The 19,100-nt window shown below is 35.7% G+C and overlaps 1 protein-coding gene and 1 pseudogene across 1 annotated transcript in view; both read left to right on the forward strand.

The window, feature by feature from the left end:
- LOC125834551 (probable inactive ATP-dependent zinc metalloprotease FTSHI 5, chloroplastic) overlaps positions 1–6,446 on the forward strand; it is a 37,944-nt gene extending 31,498 nt beyond the window's left edge. The window contains exons 17-19 of the mRNA XM_049513678.1: positions 4,488–4,595; positions 5,151–5,228; positions 5,989–6,446. Of these exons, the coding sequence (XP_049369635.1) occupies positions 4,488–4,595; positions 5,151–5,228; positions 5,989–6,060 (258 nt within the window). The 3' untranslated portion in view covers positions 6,061–6,446. The remainder of the gene's footprint in view (positions 1–4,487; positions 4,596–5,150; positions 5,229–5,988) is intronic.
- Positions 1–19,100, forward strand: part of LOC125834552 (probable disease resistance protein At4g27220) — a 259,136-nt pseudogene that overhangs the window by 58,410 nt on the left and 181,626 nt on the right.

Raw genomic sequence — 19,100 nt, forward strand, 5'->3', positions numbered from 1 at the left:
GTTGGGACCTTATGTTCAGAAGGGCTCTAAATGATTGGGAGGTTGGAAGAGTAGCAGACCTACTGCATGCTTTAAACTTGTTTCCAGGCACTGTCACAGAGCCTGACAAACCAGTTTGGAGACTGCATAGCAGAGGGGTTTTTACAGTTAAATCATGCTATTGGGAGAGGAATACCAATCATTCATTGACAACAGTTTGGCCCTGGAAATTAATCTGGAAAATTAAGGTTCCTTTAAAAGTTGCATGTTTCACTTGGTTGGTAATTAGAAGAGCTTGTCTCACCCATGAAGTGCTACAAAGAAGAGGTATACAGATCTGTTCAAAGTGCTACATGTGTGGACAGAAGACTGAAGTAAATGGTCATCTGTTTCTGCATTGCAAGATAGCTACAGATCTGTGGAACATGTTCGTTTGTATACTCGGGTTAACTGGACAATGCCCAGAACCACTTTTGAGGTCCTAACACACTGGCAAGGAATCGGAAAGAGAGGATCAAAAGAAGACTGGTGGAAAAATATCCCTGCTTGCATATGGTGGACACTATGGAAGGAAAGGAATGGGAGATGTTTTGAAGGAAAGGTTAGCAGCCCAGAGGAGATCAAGATGAGATGTCTTAGTCTTTTGTATTTTTGGTGTAAGCAAAATTTAGTGGGGGAAGTAGATAGCCTTGTGGAGTTTAAAAGCCAATTGTAAAGTTAGTTTTGTCTTTTTGGATTTGAGTATGATGGCACCCCCTGGGGGTTTGTAAATCCCACCTCATCGATTTTGATGAGTTCTTTTGTGTGAATACAAAGTTACCTATTTCAAAAAAGAATCTTAGTTGCCAGTAACGGTCGGCAAGTTCCCAATGAGGTTGTCATTGAAAGAGTTGTTCTATATTTCGTACTGATATGGGTAGAGAAAAACCCAGGTTTGAAATGGTATCGATGACAACCAGAGAAGTCGCTGGAGTTCCTACTGAGACCGTGTTTCCTTCATCTCCTAATATCCTCCGGACAAAATCAAACTCTGCTGACAAAAAAAGTACCGGAAATCCCTAATAATTAGGCTTTGACAGGAGAAAGTCAATGTGTACTTGTAATACAACTGGGGCTTCTAAAGTGGAAAAGTCACATGCCTTGCAAGTTCAGGAGTTAAATTCCGTTTTCTCAAGATTGGGCTTTATTTTGGGACCCAGTCAGAAGCCAAAAAGTAGAGTAATTGGGCCTGATTTAGTGGGCCTTTATATTTTAAATGATATACAAACGGAGTCCAAAGAAGGTTTTAAAGTTGATTCCTTCCTCGAAGAACCAGACATTTGCTCTTCTTATAAACAGAGATGCATGCAAGGGCACAAACCTCTTTGGAGACAGTAGTTCTTGAAGTAGCTGGGGGAAACAAAGACATCACAACAATGGGAGTGAAGTCGGTACAGGAAGAAAGGTCAGTATGTCAAACAGGGGGAAAGAATATTTATGCTATAGGAAGGGGTGAGTCTCGACAAGGACAATTACTCACTTCAGATACTGGTAATTGGGAGGCTCCATATGGGGTCAGTCGATGGAGATCCATCAGGGCTCACTGGACTTTTTTGAAGGACAACTCACTCATCAAAGTGAATGATGGAAATAAAACTCTTTTTTGGAGAGGCAACTGGCTAGGGAATGGTAGTCATCAGGAGAGATTTCTTGACATAGTCAACTTAGTGGTGCGTCAACGCAAGACCATGGCAGAAATAAGGAGAGAGTATGGATGGTTCAGAAGAATGCAAAATTATTGGGAGATACAGAGGGTGACAGAATTTTACAACACATTGGAATCCTTCAGTGGTCTTCAAGAGGGGACTGATTTGCTCAGATTGAAGGGACATAGCTCTGGCAAGAAGAGATATAACTCAATGCTCAAAGTGTTTTCTTTGTGTAGAGAAAGCAGAGACTGTGAATCATCTATTTTGACACCGCAAAATTACAGTTTAGCTTTGGAGACTTTTCATTAGTCTTAGAGGCATTTCTTGGATAATGCCTGTTAAGATCACTGAAGTTCTACATGGTTGAGAGGAAGCAGGAGTCCAGGTAGAAGACAGGAGCGTGTGGAGAATTGTCCCTGCAAGCATTTGGTGGACAATCTGGAAACAAAGGAATTCAAGGTGTTTTGGGGATTTGAGTAATCCAGTGCACAAGATCAAATGGAATTGCCTTCTGCTTTTGGGTTTTTGGTGTAAACAGATTTATTCAGAGGATTCTGTTGATATAGTTGATGTTCTAGGTACTATTTCGGATGGAGAAATCTATTTCCTTAGAGTCTAAATTGTAAATATGGTTTCAGTACAAACCATGTACTGTTTTGTCTATTTATACATACAAGTTTCCAGTTTAAAAAAAAAACTAAGCGAGAGGTGTCATTTGTGTGTAGAGCACGATCCTTTTCCCAAACTTTAAAGTTGGTCTAGAATGGATGAAATAGGAGCATCAATTTAGAATCAATAAACTTCCATCAGAGGATACACAATTGAGCATCAATCTCTTTTCATTTGACTTCCATAAGAGGCTACACAATTGAGCAGCAATCTTTTCTCCTTTGAATTCCATAAGAGGCCACACAATTGAGCAGCAATCTTTTCTCCTTCTCCTTGAACCTTCTCTTCAATATCCATAGTTTGTTTGATTAGGTGATCTTGAATGCCTTGTCTTCTGCATCTTAATTGTTAGAGGAGGATCAGGATAGGTAGTTTGCACTATCTAGTATCTACCAATGGTTTTGTGGTAATCACTTGGTTTGAGTTACTCGTAACCATAGTTTTAGAACCAAAAGCATCTGATTCAAGGTACGTTTTCAATGAATTAAAGGAGTTTCAACTCCAAAAATATCAGTTCATGGGAATAAATGTTATCTAGTTATGATCTCAAGTGCTGGAAACAGTGGATGAGCTAACCAAAAACCAGAAAATTTCTTGCCAGAACAGTGTACCTCTCAGGAAAATGGACTGACCTTCTTGAAATAGAGCTCCGGTGGTAGAATGCAACGGTAAGTGGATGGGTCGAGGTAGATTGAACTTTGAAGAGGCGAAACCCACATGTGATAGATTCTCGTTGGAAAGTACAAGTAGTCGAAAGATCTTTCATGTGCCTGCACATGAGGTAACCTCTTCAGAAATATCGAAAGACTTCCTGGTGTGTGCACGTGTGTGGAAGCTCTGGGGCAGGAAAGCGGTCCTATCTCATGAGGGACTCAAGAAAAGGGGTTTCCACTTATGCTCTAAATGTTATATGTGCGGAGAAGAATCAGAGACAATCAACCATCTTTTTTTACACTGCAAGCTAACTGGACAACTTTGGAGGATTTTCCTTAATTTAAAAGGGATCATGTGGGTGATGCCAAGAGATACACTTGAAGTGTTGGAGTGCTGGAACAAATATAGCTGTCAGTCGGAACAGAAAGAAAGATGGAAGATTATCCCTGCTTGCATTTGGTGGACAGTTTGGAAAGAGAGAAATCAAAGGTGTTTTGAAGACAATCATAGCTCTATCCAGAAACTGAAGATGAAGTGCCTAGCCCTTTTCTATTTTTGGTGTAAACATGAATATATGGAAGACATAGAATCTTTTATTGATGTTCTAGGATCTCTGTAAGTAGGTTATAGCTTAGTACATCTTCCTATATTTCCTTGTAAGTATGGATAGCTGTAGTTTTTATGCAGCAAATAGTTGTACAAAAACTGTTACCTTCTCAAAAAAAAAAAAAAAGAAGCTCTGGGGCTGGGTTTCTGGAATCTTGTTGCCGGAGGATTTCAACCTCCTTAGTGGCGTCGGTTGATGTACAACCTTCAGGGGAAGTGATGCAGTGACATTTGCTGGAGAATATGACATGGTGATGATGTTTTTTCTTCTTCCTGGCGTCACCGGTAAGATGCACAATGACTACCTCACAAGGGCTCTGGTACCATGTGAAAATGAAACAAGTAAGAGTTGCTGAGAGAAAAACACTGCTTCATTATTCCCTCAAGCTATTGAGGTTTAAATAGCTAAATTTACATGTTCTAAGAAAGGGAAGAGAATTAAATTACATAGCTACAGAATTACCAATTTTCAAAATAAAAATAAAAATACATAGTTACAGGAAGTAAATCAAGCTTATTGATCCCAGCAGATGTATATACTATATTTACAAAATCCTAGAATACTTACAAGATTCTAACAGAATTGGAGGCACATGACTTACATGTGCACGAATAAGGATTGATCTTATCAGATTGCAACATAGAACAAAGCCTTGCTGGTCTAACAGCCAGAATTAAAGAAAACCAACTGCTACCAGTATCCTGAAAGTTTAATGCTCTTGAATAAGATAGTTGAAATTTTAAAAACCTGATGTAATATGCCCTATACTGATGAAATTCAGAAATTATCTTCTGATAGAGTTACTTAAAAGTGATGTTGCTTGCTTGTATAGTCATAGAGCAGTATTTTCCTTAACCCAATAATCATCCTGCCTTGATTATTTGGTACAGATGTACTATATGGCTTATGATAAAGCAAAAGGCATGCTTCAGAAAAATCGACAGGTGCTAGAGAAGATTGTAGAGGAGCTGCTCAAGTATGAAGTCTTGACAAGAAAGGTAAGCTGACGTAGAAGTATGTGTTTGAAATTGCAAAAACTAATTCTGCATTCTGAAAGTTCGTCCTGGACAAAATGATGTTCTTTATGGTGCCTCTGGGTCTTAACAGTTTGAGACTTTTGGTTGGGATAGCATTCCTTTGGCATACTATTTTGCATGAATATGGTTTTTTTTTTTGTAATTCTTGTCATCTTGCTTTGCCCTTAGCAGATGACAACACCAAAGTGAGTCCCCAATGATTAAATAAAGCCAGACCCGGATTCATTTTCTAATAATTCCTATGGATATAATTCCTGGATAAATGTCTGTGGAAATAGAAGAAGAGAAGAGAAAACTCTTATTGACACTGGTAGTTAACAACATACTAGAGGAATCCTTAGCTAGGAGCTAGTATTATCCCACTGGTCTTTCAAAATGACAGTGTGAGTGTCCGTACCAAGTATCAACCCTCAACATATCGTGTTACATGACCTCATAGTTTGTGTTCATTTCCTGTTTACTGACTATCTCTGAATTATGTTTTCCTAATTGACATTATTCTTTTTTAATTTGCAGGATCTGGAGAGAATTATTGCAGATAATGATGGGGTGCATGAAAAAGAACCATTCTTCCTTTCGAAAGCATACAATGAGGTATAAGTTTATTCTACCATCTACTCTTCAATTTCTTAGATGATAACAGTTGCACTGAGTTAGCCTTTGGCTGACCTAACCACAAACAAAAAGAGAACCCTGGACTTGGTTAGAGTTTCTAAATAAATATGGGAGAAATCGCCATCAGATATGCTCAAAGCAAAAACTGAATGATGCTAGGTTGATTTCTGACAAGCTTCTAACAATGTCTATCAATGGACTAAATAAACCTGAGAAGTAGTTCAATGAAGAAATATCGTATAGTGTACGTAGAGCAATCCAGATGCTTGTTTCGATGTGAAATAACACCTAGAGGACAGTTGAAATAAAGGAATACTAGTTAGTTTAAGATCCTAAGTCATAGGTTGACACAATAAGAGATAGTGATATACAATGAGCTACAAAACATTTCTGATCTGCATGAACAAATATTGCTGGATTTCCATAAGTCCTTCGGGGGAATTTCTTCAAAGAGAAAAGACAAATCGTCTACTCATTAAGCTTAAGTTACTGCCTATAATACCATAATTATTCTTGATAAGTATTGTGCAAGGCTTCTAGAGTTTGGTAATTATCTTTCACTTCATCCAGGGCTTTTAATCCTAACCGAATTTTTCTCCTTTCTTGAATTTATATTATTATGCTAGAAAACCATTCCTTCTTTAACCTGAAACTTGGCAGTTATACGTGCATGCTTATAAGTTATAACCCACCCCCCTTTTTTGTATGCCAATTTACATAACAGCTTTTACCTGTGCAGCCCGTGCTAGAAAATTTCCTACAAGAGAATGGAAAAGCTTCTTCGATGGAGTTTCTAACAGCTGCAAATTAAATAGGAGTTGCATCATGTATCACCTTCCGGCCATCAGTTCATGCTTGCAGCTCCTCTTATCTGATTTATTTTAACACATTCATATTTATTGATGTGAAGATGTAGTTCTTTTCATTATATATTTTTTTTCTTCATGAGGGATTAGAAAAGGATTTGGAGAAGAACGAGGAGGGGTATGGGCTGGATTGAGCGGTATTACAGGTTGTAGAGTCGGATTGAGAAGAGGTTGCGTTCATTTTTCCTTCTCATCTTTGGATGAAATTGTATATTTTCTTGTTGTATCTTCTCTAATTTCATTCTAGGAAATTGGTATTTAGTAGTAAGAGTTCTTTTGCCTTTCTTTGTACACAATTACTTGAGCTCATAAAATATCATTGGTTTTCAAATGAGACTTGTAATTGCCTCTCAATCTTGTAACGTGTATATTGATTTAACAAACTTATGATACAACTCTTCCAGTGATGATCTTGTTTGTTAAGAGAAATTATCTACGAGTTAATTTTTTTTAAAAAAGAAATTATTTCGAGTGATTTATAGTGAATTCCCGTCCCCAGATTCATATACATGTATGTTACGTGGATGTTTAGATATTATTATACACCACAAAAGAAATCATAAAAGGATGTTTTTGTACTGAGTGATTAATATATCTGAACTGAGTCAATATACCAAGTGGATATAGATATGAACTCCGTTATGTAGAACATATAATGTTACCCTTCTCTTAATCACAAATTTGGGGCTCAAACTTTTCCGGTGGAGAAATTCTTGTTATTTGCACTTGAACTGTAGGGATTAACTCGAGGCAGATCTAGATTAGTCAAGTCAATGGATTTTGAATATTGGATGTATTGAAAAAATGGAACGTAATCTTGTGTTTAGTACGTCTTATTTATCCTTGCTAACACAAGATTGTTTTATTTTCTGGCCCTCAATTTATTTAATTCCATCTCATTGAATTTTTATTTGCCTAGGTAGATATGATGGAAACTCTATGCAATTCTCGAAGATGCCTTGAGTAGACCCCTGAGAATGGCATGGAGTCTTCATCGTATCTGCTCTACTTCCCAATGTACTAAGTCATGTCCGATCAACTCTGACTAACCCACCTTGCACTATTCCATGGGGATCTGCATTTCACCCATACAAAGCCTCATATGGCGCCATCCTAATACTAGAATGGTAGTTAATACTATATGCAAATTCAATAAGAGGTAAGTTATAATCGTGACTTTTCTTGAAGTCTAGAATGCATACTCATAACAAGTTGTTTTCTTCATAGAGCCATTCATAGGGTGCTTGTCGGTTGAGAGCTCACTTTGATAGTACTGAGTATGAGAGATATGAACTACAATTTAATAAACTAGACATGATAAATTCGAGATGCAAAATTGTACATGAAATGATGCATTAATCAAGTACCAAGACTCATATACCTGAGTACAAGGTTAATGCAATAACTGAAAATTGAACTGTGGAAGCTATTAATAACCAACATAATCTGTTGAGCCAAACGGAGTCCAACCTGTACCCCCACCTAGGAGGACGCTCTATGCCTTAACAAGGCAAGAGACACCAATGTCGTGGATCCACAAAGTTGATCGTCCAACAAGGACTAAGGAGTCAAGACCACAATGACGGATGACCCTTATAACTTATGGTAGCACATAGTTCTTGAAGTCTAGAATGCATACTGGTAACAAGTTGCTTTTCTTCATAGAGCCATTCATAGGGTGCTTGTCAGTCGTGAGCTTATTTTTAAGTTGATATATACATGTTTTTTTATTGTACGTGTGGCTGCTATGCGCCATTGAAAAATGGTTGAATAGGATCGTTTTGACATTAGTGTCAGTCGGGCTCCTTAAAATTTGAGGTGTGACCCAAATCCAATCATTCAAGCTTAAGGTAATTTTAGTCCCTTTATATTCTTAGGGAAGTGAAAAAGATTTTCATCTATATACAAGGTTGAAATTGAGAGCTAAAAAGTATAAAAGAGAGATTATATTAATGCATGTTATTATTGATATAGAATTGTTATTCTAGGTACATGCTTTGTGAAATAAAATGACAGCAATGAGAAAGTAACATTAAGATGTTAGTTTCTACTTAGAACTTCCAACAACATTGTTTGGTGTGTTGATGACTGTAAATGTGAGTTCCAAAGTCACCTGATTCACATAGAAACCAATTAATTCATTTCCCTGAAATCCTCTTCGCTTAGCAACACGTTCAATCCAATCTTCATATAATCCAAAAACTCCATCAGTATCCTTTTTCAACTTGAAGAGATAGTTAGCTCCAGTGTCTAAATCCCAAATAGGAATCATGACCTCCCCTTCTCTCTCTGCTATTACAGCCACTACAGGATCCATGTTCTCGTAAAGGTATTTCAAATCACTTTCAACAAATCTTACACCTTTAAAATCCTTCTTCAACCATTTCACAAAACCAAACTCACGTTCAGCCTTCCACGACATTTTCGATACCTTAACAATTTCACATTGACCACTACCTATATTTATAGCTAAACACTTGCTCATTACAAAGACTATCCAAATTTCCTATTTTCAAATATCTCTCAAAATATTAAAAACTTTTTTCCTCTTTTTAAATTACATGGAGAGGAGAATTAACTCAAATTTTCTTTATTTTTTTCCCCTATCTTTTCCTTATAAGCAAAATGGCATATATTACCCCCTAAAACTTGTCTTGAAAATCCATTCAAACTTAAATTTATGGAACACCATTTACCATTTATTTCCGTTTCAAAATGTATATTGGTAAAAATATATACTCCCTTCATTCCATTTTATGTGAGGTAGTTTGACTCGGTACGGTGTTTAAGAAAGAAATGAAAAATTTTAAAACTTGTGGTCCAAAATGAATGATATAAATTTGTGTGACTGTAAATCATTTAATTAAGGGTAAAATAAACATTTTATAGTTAAATTGTTACTTAATATTGAAATGTGTCATTCTTTTTTAGACTGACTAAAACAAAAAGTAAGTCACATAAATTGAAACAGATGGGGTATCATAGTGAAGTGTCACATCTCAAAATACTCCCTAGACATTGATTGACACCCGCTAACACCACTCCCGGACAAATCAATTTTCATACACTTTATCATTCTATAAGCACTAAGATAAATATATGTTAATCCAACACATCAATAATCATTAAAAGTGAAGAAATTATCAATCAAAATTATATACCAAATTATGAAAACAAACAATGTTTAAATATATCTCTAGCCCAAATTCCACGATAATATCATAAATCATCTAATATATATAGTTAATAGAATTACATGAGTTTAGTTGTCGGACATGTAAACTCTAAGAAAAAGGATACATGTTATAAAATAGAAAGAGCTGAAACAATAGTCGATTAGCCTCCATAAATAATAATGTGAAGGCTCACCTCAACAATAAAATCTACGCTAACAAACTCATCAATTATTAGTCTCACCCTCCACAATAGTATCTGCATAGACATGCAAGTAAGGAGTGATTTATATATAAATATGACCTAATAAGATCCTCGATCCGCTACTTTCATACCCCAAGAACAAGTATTAGGAAGATACAACCACACAACAAATACATGAATGTTATGCAGAATAATATATTTTTTAATAAAAATACTCAATAAGGTCGTCCAAACATGTCACGATCTGATCATACTATACCCCACTAGCCGTAACGCGACACTTAGAGTTAATAGTGGTTCCAAGATAACAAATACTTAGGTTAATGCAATAACTAAACGTTGAAATTTTTGCAAGTTATTCGTTACATGATTGTCTTGATCTGAGTTTTTTTCACCTGTATTTTTGTTTGCATCACTAGTATAACCCTTCGATGGAAAAAGAGAAACTAGGCTTTCAATGTAGACTATTTCATTATCTGGGACATCAAAGTTAATAATCTTTGGGCTGAGGAAGTCATCCTTTGGATTGTATATCTGAAATTTAGTCCACATCGAACCAAACTTTCAACTCTATTTGACATGAAATGGGGAACAACGTACACATGAAGCTAAGAGATAAAGATTAATTACTCTTCATAGCTACAATTTGCCTAATTACGCTCTATAACTATAGTTTCATTTGCTATGTTGTCTAATGTTTGTATATATCAAATTTTTTATTAAAAATTATACAAATTCAAAATTTTAAATAAATAACGAAAAGAGGTGGTAATTTCGGTTATAAAAAATGAAAAACAATCCCATAAAATAAGGTAATTGTGTTTGATTAGAATTTATTGCCTAAAATGACTTCTTCAGTACAAAGAACACCAAAGTCACTAGGTTCATGAGATAAAAAAACTTCACTAATACAAACAATACTCGATCAATTTCTTCGTTGATTATACGACAACAGGCAAATTTTCATTCATATATTGATTAATTGTATGTATATATTTGTATATATATGGATATGTATTATGAGTGGATGAACTGTATATGTATTTGATATGTGTATATATAAATCCATATTTGTATAACACTGCATGTGTGGGGTATTCTTGGATTTTTTTTGAGTAGAAATTTAACACCTTAAAAAAATATGTCAAAAAATAACTTAACTTTAAAAAAAATAACACCGTTGTAAGAGAAAAGATCTCTTAGTCATTTTTTCTTCTAAACAAGACTCACATATTGGTCGTGACTTCACTTTCAATGAATCATTATGTCCATTCTTTAACCAATCTCGAAGTTCTATCTAGAATAAATGACTTAGATGCAATGTACAAATAAGTTTCATTCAATTTAAAAGATATTTTCTCTTATGAGACAGATTAATATAATTCTATTCATGAGAGATAATGCTAATAAGAAATTCACCTATCAATATATCATAAGAGATAAAATATTCATCAACTCAATAATAGGAGGGTTACAAGAAAAATATATTAAATATCCATCTCTTATCTAGTTAGAAACTGAAAATAATTCCTTATAACACAAGGTACATGTACATTACATTCTTTGAATTAATATCTTATTTCTATCAAAAGAAATTTTGAGTAGTACTAAGTGGGTATGTAAAGTTTATTGAAAATTTGAGATATAATACATTAAATAGATCATAATATATCGAATAATCCTAAATAACAAAATTTAAGACTAATTTATACATATATATCCATGCACCATTATATATTTTCCATATATATATCAAAAGAAGAAGAAAATAAAAGGGAAAAGAAGAAAAATAATGGAAGAAATAAAGAAAAAAAAAATATATAAAAAATGTAAGCTTGTATAGATTCGAACTTGGGTCCCTCCGTAGGTATATGTTGCACTAACCACCTACATTTTACATAAGTCTATATCAAAATTTATCACAAATATATATATATATATATATATATATATATATATATATATATATATATATCTTAATCTTTCTGCTGTATTTTAATTATTGGTATATACATATTTGGAAATATTTTCAGACAAATCCGTGTCCCGTGACACTCCTTAGGTGTTACTAAATCCGCCCCTGTATTCATGCATTTTGAATAGTCAATCGATGTGATTCAAGAACTACTCATGCAATATACATGTACAATGACCGATTATTCACTCTATAAACTTATGCAGACCTAATTCAAATGGAGAGTCCACTGTTAATATAAGTCAAGTGAAAATCACTATAGTTACATTGATCCAATCATATATTATTCAGTTTAGGAGAGTTAATATAGATTATCAAAACTAGAGGTTAAATACTATATGACCCGGTAGGTTATTTTTGGAAATTTCGAACTATTCGTTTAACTTGAGTTAATTAGTTGATGGGTAATTGTAGATAATTGCTTAATCAAAAGTTAATGGGCTAAAGTGATAATTTATTTAAGACCCTATACTATTTGACTCATATATATTAAAATAAGTAGTAGGGTTTTATCACTTTTATACTTAAATTATTTAAAAGAAAAAGATAATAAAAAGAGGAGAAAATTACCTGGGTGGCATCGGAGGAGAGGGCACCGAATTCAGGTAAGATCTATAATATAAATTTGTGGTTAGAAGTTAGTGGAACAATCTTTAATATGCTATAGTTGAATTTGGATTGGAATATAAATTGTATTGTAGACATGTTATTTGGGTTGAAAAGAAAATAAATAAATTAAAGGTATGATTGGACGAATTGTTCAATGTGTTTGGGATTCTGGGATATAAGTAATTGTTGCTCAATCATTGGCTAGTCATGTTGCCAATGATTGGTGCAGTGGTAATTAATTTGCAACAAAAGAAAGATATAGCGTACTGTCTGTGATTTGTTCCTTTTTTTTTTTTGTTAAATGTCTTAAAAAAATCATCATATTACTTATATAATTAGCCTAGCTTGATACATTGGTATATAAAAATTAAATATTGAGTATATCGTATTACATGAATACCGTTAGAATATTTATGATATTAGAGAAGTTGAAGCTTAACCCTAGGCTTGAAATTAGGAACTTGATTGTAAATTTGGGTGAGTTTTTGGGTCTAGGCTATACCTATAGTAATATGGGTGTTGTTAGTTTTGAAATCTTATTGTGATTATGTACTTGAATAGATTGCATTGATTTGGAAGCTCAACGAAAAGGGAAGACTCAAGTCCCAGAGTGATTGTTAGATTATTTGAGGCAAGTGGATTTCTAAACCCTTGTTAAGTGCATAGAGTCATGTATTTCCTTGTGGTATATGTTTGGGAGTAATGGGAATTGGTGATGGGTTGACTTGTCCATGTTGAATAATTCTAATGATGGAAAAGTTAATAAAAAGGTAATGTGATTAATTGTTAGTGTGTGATGCTTGAGAATGATTTCAAAGACTTATTGCTTAATTGTTGATGTTGTATCATGGTTGTATTGTTGTGAATTGTGCATTGCTATGAAAATGGTCATCTTCTCATTATTTGTGTGAACATGTCATTTGCATTGGTTCTGAGACATGGTTGTGATAAGTGTTATGTGATAAAAGGATGTACTATTTCAAGGGACGTATCGCGTGCCGCGATGGATACTATATTTCGAGGGACGTATCGCGCGCCGCGATAGATACTATATATCGAGGGATGTATCATACGCCATGATGGATACTATATATTAAGGGTCGTATCGCACGCCGCGATGGATGCATGGACAAATATGTCCCTCATGGGTCCCGAACTGAGAGACAGCGGGTGTGTATCATTAGGTCAGACATGGATCACTATACTTGACATTGCATTACACTTTTTTATTATTAGTGAACTTGATCTTGTGAGTGCCTTTCTGTGGAACTTGTGACTGATGAATATTGAGTCTGTTGTTGAAGATATGCAATTGTTAGAGTGTTGTTGTTGAAGATATGCAATTGTTAGAGTGTTGTTGTTGAAGATATGCAATTGTTAGTGTGTTGTTGTTGAGGATATGAAATTGTTAGAGTGTTGTTGTTGAGCTATGTGCTTTGTAAATTGTGAACTGTTAGGTTGGGCTGGTTTTATGCAGGTTGTAGTTGTGGAGGTTCGGTTGGTGTGTAAAGGAGTACCCATATTCTATTCCCTTAGCTTGTGTTTAGAAGTTTACTTCTTGAGTACCGTGTGGTTTGGTACTCACCCCTTGCTTCTACAATTTTTTGTAGGTTACGTGCCTGTATTTTGTGATATTTTCCATTCTCTTATTTTCTGAGGCATTTTGGAGATTTGTGAGGTAGTTGTTGGTCATCTCAGCAGACCTTCTTACTCCTATTTATAATCTTATTCTATTCTAGAAACAAGGTCATTTGAGACTTGTGTTTTTCTTTGAATCAATTGTAATACTTTAGAGGCTTGTACACGTGACAACCAGATTTTGGGGGTATTTTTGAGTTGATTATGAAATTTCCACATTTTATTGTAATGGTTGAGTTTTAGGCTGACTTGTCTTGGTGGGATAAGACGAGTGTCATCACGTCCATTTTTGGGTCGTGACAAAATGGTATCAAGGCCCAGGTTCATAGGTCCCACATGTATACAAGCCGAGTCGAAGTAGAGTCTCGAGGATCGATACGGAGACGTCTGTACTTATATTTGAGAGGCAATGGTGACTTTTAGGAAAAATCTTCACTTCTTGAATCTTTATCGTGCATCTTTTGTCCGTTCTGATTTTTATCACTTCATTCCCTTCTCTCGCACTTATGTGATGACTCGTGCGTAGTTCCTCATGTGAGTAATTGGTGTCGTGTATAGCTTGGATGTTAGATATGGTACTAAGGTTTAAGTGATATACTTGTGGAGATGATGTGTGGTCAGATTTAGAATGTTCAGTGATTCAAAGAAATTGCGTGAGGTTATGGTTTGATGATTCACTTTGAGGATAAATAAATGATTAGGTTGAACAATGGTTTAGGGAACTTCATGAGTGTCTTTTTTTTTTAGGCTAGTCATTTAGTAGTGGGATCAGTATTTGTGTGGTATAGGCAATATCTAGAGTGGTTTGATAATTGGAAGTGGAATGATTAAAATGATGGCTAGATAATGAATAGTGTAACCTTGGAAACTACAATTAGTAAAGTTGTCAAAATATGTATGGGTTTCTTGGTGAATGATGAGGATGATGTTGCACCAATTGAGGTCAGAATCTCTTTTACGGTTTCATTGAGTAAATATATACGAAAGAGGGTCATGATATGACTACTATAACGGTACCAATGCTTACTTAATAGAGTTATGGAGTGTGTTACTTCTACTATCGACCTGATCTACAAAAGAATGCATATAACTTGGGATAGACACATAACGAATTTGATAATGTTTTTGCAGTTATTCAATTGATAGAAATGTGTGGGCTATTTGCATACAACCTTTTCGAGGGGTATGATGTGTTCTAAGTGGTGGATCTAATGAACTTTCACGATGTGGTACTAGTGGTACATGGGAAACAGATACGTCGATTGTCAAGTGAGAATACTAACTACTTAAAGAGTTATTAGTTGTATCACATGCTCGTATAATGAGATTTGATGTTACATTCATAATTGAGAAATCAACTAGCTTGTTACTGTAGATATTTGGGGTTAAGCGGTGTGTATAAGGAAGATTTTAGTGGTGGATCGTTGATACGATAATAATGCGTTAAGTTGAGAAGTGTATCCCGAGGGTTATAAATGAGAACCGGTGATTTCATCTTAAGGTCCAAGGGAATGGGTAGATACTAGAATGACAAGCTTATGGGTAAGGGAAGTCCCAAAGAATATACTTGTGTGAAGGAAATTGGAAATTGTAGTAAAAAGTGCATATAAAAGTGGGTTAGTCCTTTGGATTTGATTGGTATAACTAGGTTTAAGGTGTCATATTGATGAAAAGGTTGACTTCATGGTGATAAGAAGACTAACTGAGCATGTAACACCTCGAATCTCAAAATGAAGAAAATCCTAGTTTTCAGAAAATCTAGTGCCAGTACCAACGGAACCACCCAAGGACCGTAGGTGGAACCACGGACTGTAGGTGGGGTTCCCTGGTTAAGGCCCAAGTCTTAATAGTCTCTTATCACACCCATGGTCGACCAGTACGATACGTGGTTGGACCTACGGACCGTAGGTCTAACCGTTGGTGAAGGTCAGCAACCAGCTAGGGAGAAATTGATGATTGGGTCAACTTCAAATGATCATCACTCTTAACACAAAAGGAATTATGTGTCCCATGACCTATGATATGATAGATAATTGAATACTTTTTCCAACACCACCGAGTTTGCTAAAATCGGATCTCGGAGTAAAAAGTTATACTCGTTTTAGTGAATCTCTGTCGGGCAGACTTGACCTACGACCCAAACCTACGAACCATAGGTTGACCTACGGCCCGTAGGTCCCTCCGTGTGTGGCTTCCGACAGCTTTTAAGTTAGGGGTCTTTTGGTCTTTTCTCTATGCGTTAGACCCCTAAAATACGTTGTTTTAACCCTAAACTACGTAGTTTTGATCAGTTTTAGCCTATAAACATAATTAAAACTTACCTAAGTCAGATCATTCACCAAACCTTAGAGAAAGTCAGAAAATAAAGAGGAGAAAGAGTCAAGAACCCTAGCTGAAGAACGCATCAATATTTCATCAGTTCTAGCCCCGAAATCGAAAGATTTCTCCGTGGAATTTGTTACCAGGTATGTGGGATTTCACTAGTGGGTTCCTTTCGCCCATTAGGTCCCTAGATTTCAGTTAGATTCTTGATTCCCTTATCATGACTAGACCTAGGGTTTCTAGAACTTTAGTAGATTATAATGAATTAGTTAATTACATGTTCAAAATCAGATTATCATATTATTATGTCGTTTCTTGCATGAATTTCAGAACCCTAGCTATGTATTTCTTTAGTTCTTGAATTACACATGCTAGGTCAGATATTTCAGTAATTTCAGATATACATGCCTCAGTTTTGAATGTGTCTTTATCAGTATATTATTGCGCATTCTCAGTTTGCATGTTAGTTTGAGCTATCCAGTATAATACAGAAATTCAGTCATAATGTGTTAATCACTTAATCTATTGGGAGTACATTAATACCGAGTTGGACTAGGGTTCAATTCAAAACTTTTTTATGGAACATACATATGAATATAGTTAGATTCTTGTTATAAAGTTACCCCTGGAATAAAATAAAGATATAGTCCTAGGACTACGAGCCACGCAGGTTGTAAGTCCCCTCTGTAGTCATCATTTTAGTGATCACGCCAGTATGCCTCTATACCTTTGGCCGGGTATATTGGGTCCTCTCGATGAGGCATATACATCGAACTCCACATTTAGCTCATGTGGTTTTATTATCAGTTATTAGCAACTCTCACAATTCAGTTAGACTTTATTGCATTGACCATTTCAGTACAATCAGTATTTCAGTTTCAGTATGTTATGAACTTGGTCTTTGCATTCAGATAGTTCAGTATTCAGCATCTATATTATATCATTGCTTATTTGCTTTGTTCAGTTATACGTTATTTCAGCTTTATTCTATCCTGCATGCTCAGTGCCTTTCAAGTACTGACACATACTATGCGCTATATCTTTTCGTGATGTAGGTTCAGGTTCTCAGCATCCAGATCACGCTTAGATTGGTTCCCGATCTTCAATTCAGCAGCATCAGTGGTGAGTTCTCATTCTTCGAGGACTAGTGACATGTTTATCTTTTATCGTTTAGTCTTTAGTTTCAGTTTTGCTAGATCTAGTTGGGGCATGTCCCAACATTTCTAGTCAGTTTAGAGGCTTATTTCAGACATAGTTAGATTCAACTTAGTATTTGAGTTTGATGTTTCGTTTGTATTAAACTCTCATATTTGATATTCAGTTTTAGTATATAGGTATTCCCCATCATTTCAGATTTTCTTATGATTAGCTTCCGCATCAATTTTATTTCTCAATTTATCTTTAGTATGCTCATGATTATGCCAGCATGGTTAGCTTGGGGTCACTTGTGATCGTAGGTCCGTGTACGCATCTTGGGGGTAGCTCGGGACGTGACAAACTTGGTATCAGAGCACTAGGTTTAAGTGTCCTAGGATGTCTGAAAAGTCGCACTAGGTAGAGTCTTTTTCATGGGTGTGTAGTGCGCACCACATCTAATGAGAGGGAGGCTGCAAAGTGTATTAGGAAAAAAATCTTCATTTTCTTGTTACTCTTATCGTGCGTAAGGTATGATCTAATTTTGTTCTAACTCGACGTTCTACGTTTCATATCATGCCTCCTTACAGAGCTAATGCCAGGAACGCAAACGCAGCTCCTCCAGTCCCAGATCAAGAAGTCTCGAATGCAGAGTTTAGGAACGTCATTCAGATGTTGGCTCAGAGTGTGGCCAACCAGAATAACCAGCAGGCTCCGGTTCCAGAAAATGCTAATGTTGGGTCAGCGACAGTCAGAGTGTGAGACTTTGTTAGGATGAATCTGCCACAGTTCTTAGGATCGCAGGTTGGAGAAGATCCCTAAAACTTCATTGATGAGGTCAAGAAGATCTTTGAAGTGATGCATGTAACTGGGAATGATCGGGTTGTGTTAGCATCTTACCAACTTAAGGATGTAGCTCATATCTGGTATACTCAGTGGAAGGAGAACCGGGGTATAGATGCAGCTCCTATCACTTGGGATTGCTTTAGTGAAACCTTCCTGGACAGGTTTTACCAAGAGAGCTAAGGGAGTGTTGACACCCAATTTTGACCGACCTTTAACCTTTTTGAAATACTATTCGATTAAATACGTACTTTTAAAGTACATTTTGAGTTTAAAATTTTAATCAATTTTATCTAAAAATCATATATGTTAGCATGCATAATTTTGAAAATTATTGTAATTATCATCAAATTATTTTATCAAATTATGTTTATCGATATTTAAACTTAAAATAATTATCTTACTAAAATGTTTTAGAATTTAAGTGTGTTAGTTTGTATGAAAATTTTATAATATATGTAGTATTAATCAAATGACATTTTCTTAGTGTTCTTTCAAATCATTTAAATCGTAGCCCACTCTATTCAATTTTATTTCAAATCTAGCCCATTTTCCTATTCAATCTCATTTCAAATCTAGCCTCTTTAAACCAATTGCTATTTCAATCATAGCCTTTGTGAACCCAAAGCTGAAAACCTCATCTTTTAATCTAAATCTTTGATCTCTTTTATTCAATCTCATCCCTCCATCTCTTTTGAAATCAAGGGTCCAGATCGAATCTACCATTTTTCCTATTTTAAACAAAAGACCCCAACCCTAACATTTTTTCACTCTTCCTCTCCCCTTTATCCAGTAGCCGCAGCCCTCCTCTCTCATTTTCTCCATCGACGCCGGCGAGACGGAGATACACCATCGCCCTCTCCGACGAAACCTCCGTTCCTCCTCTCCTCTCCTCGCTGCCTTCTCTTCTCTTTCCTCTCCTCCTTACGTTTCCCTACGAGAACAACTCCACCAGCAAGGGAGGCGGCCATCAGCAGCTCGAGAAACCAGCAGCAACAACTGCTCCGACCAGCAACTCCAGCGCCTTCTTTTCCTCTCATCTCCCTCCGCCTCTCCTTCCTTTCTCCCTTGCTCTTATCTTTTCTC

Source organism: Solanum verrucosum, unplaced genomic scaffold (assembly GCF_900185275.1).
Source record: "Solanum verrucosum unplaced genomic scaffold, falcon-dt-bn FXZP01000287.1, whole genome shotgun sequence".
NCBI lineage: Eukaryota > Viridiplantae > Streptophyta > Magnoliopsida > Solanales > Solanaceae > Solanum > Solanum verrucosum.